Source organism: Centruroides sculpturatus, unplaced genomic scaffold, assembly GCF_000671375.1.
Source record: "Centruroides sculpturatus isolate CEXI.00-Female unplaced genomic scaffold, Cexi_2.0 scaffold8, whole genome shotgun sequence".
Lineage (NCBI taxonomy): Eukaryota > Metazoa > Arthropoda > Arachnida > Scorpiones > Buthidae > Centruroides > Centruroides sculpturatus.
The window spans coordinates 814,537-820,451 of NW_019384535.1; the positions used below are offsets into that span (position 1 = coordinate 814,537).

Genomic DNA, 5,915 nt, shown 5'->3' on the forward strand with positions numbered 1-5,915 from the left:
AAACAAATATAGATAATAAAGTATATTTAAGTACCACATAATGTTATTTATAAAGCAAACATTACAGTAAATCACGAATATAACTACTGTATTGGAAAATTGATATAAGCTTAATTTGATTCGACTCTGGCACATTATATTTATAAATACATTAAAAATCACAAATAAATCAAAATAATTTTTACTCATAACCGACAAACTTCTTTGTTATTTGTACTTGATCTGATTTAATTGAAACAGTTTTCATGCCAGAAATCGAGAAAAAATTGGTCAAATTAAGCTCTACATTATCCAAAATGACTTCATTAAACACTTTTCGAATATAGTATATGAAACGTTTTAATGATCTTTTATCTGCACATAAATTTCACATTAACAACAATGATACAATGATGTCATTTAAGGCAAGCTATGTTGTTTTCTTTACACAAAGTTACATAACATAAAAATTATTTTGACAAAATAAAATCTATGTATGTTGTACAATACTTACTAGCAAAGTTTGTAGGTTTTACAGACCATGCTAATAATTTATTTCATTAAAACCTAAACTAGTATAAATAATAATAGTAATTTCTGGAAAATATTTTAAAGAAATTTAATCATATAATAAATGTATTGCCAAAATTGTTGAAATTTTGTATTCAAATCATTATTAAAAAATAAATATGATATTAAATTAACCTTAATAAAACAATGAGTTTCATAAACTGAAAAAAAAAAAAAAAACTAAATTTTTAAATAAACATTTCTCTCTAGAATAGTTAATTACTACTTAAAACAGATATATTTAAAAAATTTAATTTGAAATTCTTTAAAACAAGAATAATTATTTTTGATATTTTGAATTTACTGCCAATATTTTACTTGTATGTACTGTACATCAAAATTATTGGTAGAAACTTTTATAAAGTCAATATAATTCTTGCAAATAAACTTTGTTTAATTTACTTAAACTAGTATATGTAATTTGTTCTAAGAATTTCATTGTACAACATACTGAAATCAAACAAAATCAAAGATTAAAACTGGTCCTATAGCAACAGCAATATTCTGTATATTGGTTAATTGGAAAGAATGTTTGTATAAATGTTCATGCTAGATGATGATAACTAGTTATAACGTTTGTTTTTTTAATCGTTATGACTCGGTCATTGCGATAGTTCACTTGTCTTGAAACATTATTTGCAATGCATCTTCTAGGAATCACACGAACAAATTTGAGTTGATGACGATTTTATAGAAATACGGCTCCTACCTGCGATTATTCTTATTTCTATGAAAAACATGTATTCATATACAATATCTTTTAAGCAGGGTACAAAGATACTTGGATCATTGACAAATCTAGCATGTGCCTGAAAATTATAGATTTAATTTTGATTAAATACAATAAAAATTTTACTTACATAATTAAATCATAAACAATTGTTAATATTTCAAATACTATAACAGAGATTATATATACATATATATATTATTTGTATTATATGCACATACAGTAGTGGTCAAAAGTAAAGCTACCCTAAACATATGTTTTAAAAATCCAACCTCTATTTTGTTCACCACCTATTACATAATTAATATTGTGATAGTTGAAAAGAACACCAAAAAACAGTCAAAACATAATTCTAGGGTGGCTTTACTTTTGTCCACTATTGTACATACGAAGAAAGATGAACTTATAGAGAAGAATAAGTATTTAAAAAATCTTTGCGATATCTTGATATTTATAAGAACAATAATCTTTAAATTTAATGAACTAAATTATCCAAAATCACAATGAAAATAACATGGGTCATATATGTCATGGCTAAAGCCCACGAATGAGACAAAGCTAGGATTAACCAGCTAATGTTAGTTTTATCCAAGTCTTTTGGTTAAGGCAAGTAAAAATCTATTAATTTCAAACTTATCCAAATAAAGCATGCTTTGTCCGAGTCATGAGTGGATAAAGCCGACATTATCCAAAAGCAGATGAATGAAGCAAGAATAAAACTTCAAATTTGGGCTTTATCCAGATATTGTGCAGTTTGTCTATTATTGTTTAGATAGAGTTGACTATAGTAATGATACAGGTAACCCCCATATAACACAGAAGTTACATTCCAAAAAATTGCCGTGTTATACGAAACAAAAAACTAGTGCGAAAAGGGAGGGTTAGGTTCCAAAAATTAAAAACATGCTGTTAAATCCATATTTAAATCAGATTTATTATTCATTTTTTCATAGGTAAAATATTTATTTATTTATTATTTAAATATTTTACCAGAGGATTATCCATCTTATATGATGATCTCAGCATGGGCATCATCAACTGGTAACAGTTTTTGGGTGCATTCGTTAATAGCGATCGTCTGCAACGGGAGTGCGCTGCTGTTTGTAGGCATTTAGGAACGACAGTGAAAGAAAAATGGCGGCGCCTGAACTATCAATAGTATTGTGATGGAGGAATCTATAATTCTAAAATGAGCTTTTAGAGGCAAAAGAAGGGTCCCAATTGTAAAATTTAACCATTAAATGGATTATTTGTTGAAAGAGCATTCAAAGTAGCCACAAAACAATTAGAATGCTCGCTCAGAGTTATGTGGAGGTATAAAAGAATGCACCCTTTATTACATTTCATGTTGTACGAGGGTTTTACCCAATTCTCAAACCGTGTTAGAGTGAACCCATGCTATAAAAGCACTGTGTTATACAGGGATGTTCCCAATTCTTGAACCGTGTTAGAGTGAATCCGTGCTATAGAAGTGCCATGTTATACAGGGGTTACCTGTATTACATTTTTACAAGCAATTTATTGCCAGATTTCAAGCCAATTGGTGATATGGTGACAATTTTTTCATGCCTATGATAAACTTCTTACATATTGTTAATCTGTAAACTGATCTACATTTTTTTGTTACTGTAAAGTGGGGATCCCAGAACTTTTTTGACTATCTGACCCCTTTGAGGATTCCTCGACCTTTTATCTACCCCCTTTTCTTGTTTTGCTAATCCAGTTTAATAATATATCTGGTGAGCTAGTATTAATCCACATACCATTTTCATCAAAAAGATCCACTTACAGTATGGAAACATTGCAGATTATCTGGCTAAAGTGAAACCCTAAATTTTTTTCTTCCACTTTAACCGAAATGGAATGGATAGCATGCTTTATATGGATAAAGTTCAAAATTAATAGATTGTTACTTGTTTTAACCAAAAACCTTGGATAAAACTGACATTAGCTGATTAATCCTGGTTTTATCCAATTTATAGGTTTTAAACTGTAATGTATGTACAGTACATGTATGTATGTATATATATAATTAAATGTTAAAGAAAACATTCTTCTGAGTACAATAAAATAATAGCATTGAAATTTGAACAACTTAAAATCAGGAAAAGTGTTTTCTTTTATAAGACAATAAAACAATTAACAACTTATTGACATTAACAGTAGTAGTTAGTCAGTGTGGGATACACTGGCCATCTACTGATCTTAAAAAATAACACCTTCCTCTCAAATTTCATACAAATCTGATGTTAATCAGTGTGAGTTTCTAAAATTTAATATGTTTATTTTTGCATTTTTGAATCAAATAACAATAAAATACACACAAAAAAACACTTTTGGAATTCTAGGAGTATTTTATGTCATTAGAAAGAACAAAATGAAGAAATTTAACATATAATAGTAGTTTTTGATATAATGCTGACACATTTTCACAGTTTCACAGTTTTAGAATAAAAACTTGTTCATTTTTTAACCTCCCCTGGGATATGTATTATAATGGGCTAAACTGGCATGCCGATTTTTACCATACAGAAATATCTGATTTCATGGTCTCCCCAGATAGATTGACGTGCTGGACAAATCCACAAAAATGCAATATATACATGTTAAATACACACACACATTTGTAACAACATTCACTGTTTAGCAAACGTTCATATTTAATAAAATGAAAAATCTCAGTAATAATTCCACTAGTTTTAAATTTAATTTAATAAGTAAACAAAACTGATTTGTTTGAAAATTGTACAATTCTTACAAATTATACAATTTGTAAGAATTGTCTTTTTCTAACATCTATAGATAATTGAACAAAAATCTAAAATTTTTAAAAATAAATATTAAAAATTCAACCAATCAAAAAAATATTATTATAAATGACATAAAAAAGGACTCAAAAACAGGTATATTAGATTTTATTATATAACTTTGATATAAGATTTAAGGATATAACTGAATTTCTTATCATATCTTACTAAAAATTGTTATAATTAAAATGTACCTCTGATATTTTTTCTGAAAATTAGAGGCATGAACTGGATCTTTAAATTTTATAACAGCTTTCCTGTCCTTTCTTTGTAACTGAATACTCTGAAGTATAATTTTAAAAATATAAAATTATTTCTTGACCACAGTAACTTTTGTTTTAAATCAAACCTGTAAACAATACATACCTCGACAGGACCGACTGAAGAGCAAAGTTTTGAGAGTTGCGCTTCGTTAGTAGAAGCCGTCAAATTTTCAATCAGTACCGTCTGTGTCTTTTGAGTTAATAAATTCCGCTAAATATTACGAACGTTATAAACAACAGTATTTAAGCTAATGATTTCAAGTTTTCTATAATCTGTAATAGTCACCTGTTGTGCAGAAGGTGCATCACCTTGTCCTTCGGTCCCTATTAAATTTACCATACGCTGCATACGTACTGCATTTCTATTACAATTTGGAGTCAAAACCTTTCTAGTAGTTGTATTTCCTCCATTGGTGTTAACTTGAATCACCTGTCGCTGAGTCTGTGGAGCTTGTCCTCTTGGTATGACTATCCTTTGATCTTTTGTAACAGGAATTTTTTTCTTAATAGTATTAATCTGATTTATTTTTGTACCAGGAGGTGCGACAGTCCTATTCTGAGGATTCTGTATCCTTTGTTGCATTATGTTAGCTTGCATCGACTGAATTGGGGTGTTTTGTTGAGCCTTAGGTAAAGTTTATAAATCAATTATTTATTTATTGTTATTGATTGTATTTATTAAAAAAATAATAAACTATTTTTACTTTTGTCTGTATAATCACTGGATTCTTTTGTGTATTTTGGCCCAATTGCTGAAATTTTTTCCTTAAAACGACGACTTTTTTCAATTTGGGAGCAAAATTTGGTGTTTGTTTCATTATATTAAAAATGCCAATTCTTTGTTTAACTGTTAATTTTGTTTGCTCTTTTGTATCTGTATGGAAAATTATAGAATATATAAATAAAACTTATGTATAAATATTACAATTAATATGTCAATATTAACTAACTTTCTGATATTGCATTTTTGTTTTCAACTGGTTTCTGGTGCTGCAGCAGTTGTGGCTGTGGCTGCTGCTGCAACTGTTGTTGTTGTTGTTGTTGTTGTGGTTGCTGTTGCTGCTGCTGTTGTTTTTGCTCTTTTAGGCGTTGCTGCAATTCTTTCATTCTTTGTGTTGCCATCATACGACGTCTTTCTTCTTTACGACGAAGAATTTCTTCACGTAATTTTTTCTGCTCTTCTATTTTCCTTCTCAATTCTTTGGTTTCTTCATCCTAATTATACACCAGTAAGTATGTGTTTATTTATTCATTTACATGTACAGTACAATCATTACTAATATTTATTACTTGATATGATACTTATTAGGAGCTATTTTAAAATAAAATGAATGAAACTATTATAATGTACAGTAATACCCCGAACTTATGCGATAGGTTGGGACCAAGCGATAACCACGTAAGTCAAATTCGAGTAAGTCGGGGTATAATTTCGCAATTTGTGTAAAATCCAAGTCAGATGTATGTAAGCTAATAAATGTTCTCGTTAATCTTATCTTGTCTTTTGATTCGTTCACGGTTACAAGAAATCACCACATAGTCTCTAAAGTCTCCATAGATATAACA

At 28.7% G+C, this 5,915-nt stretch overlaps 1 protein-coding gene across 1 annotated transcript; it reads right to left on the minus strand.

The window, feature by feature from the left end:
- Positions 1-848: 848 nt before the first annotated feature.
- LOC111623198 (probable basic-leucine zipper transcription factor R) lies at positions 849-5,641 on the minus strand. Its single transcript, XM_023365690.1, has 6 exons — positions 5,300-5,641; positions 5,054-5,223; positions 4,636-4,974; positions 4,453-4,560; positions 4,281-4,369; positions 849-1,358 (listed from the first exon to the last, which is right to left on the minus strand). The coding sequence occupies exons 1-6, from the start codon at positions 5,472-5,474 to the stop codon at positions 1,310-1,312; spliced, it is 930 nt and encodes a 309-aa protein (XP_023221458.1). The 5' UTR covers positions 5,475-5,641; the 3' UTR covers positions 849-1,309.
- Between the last annotated feature and the right edge of the window lie 274 nt (positions 5,642-5,915).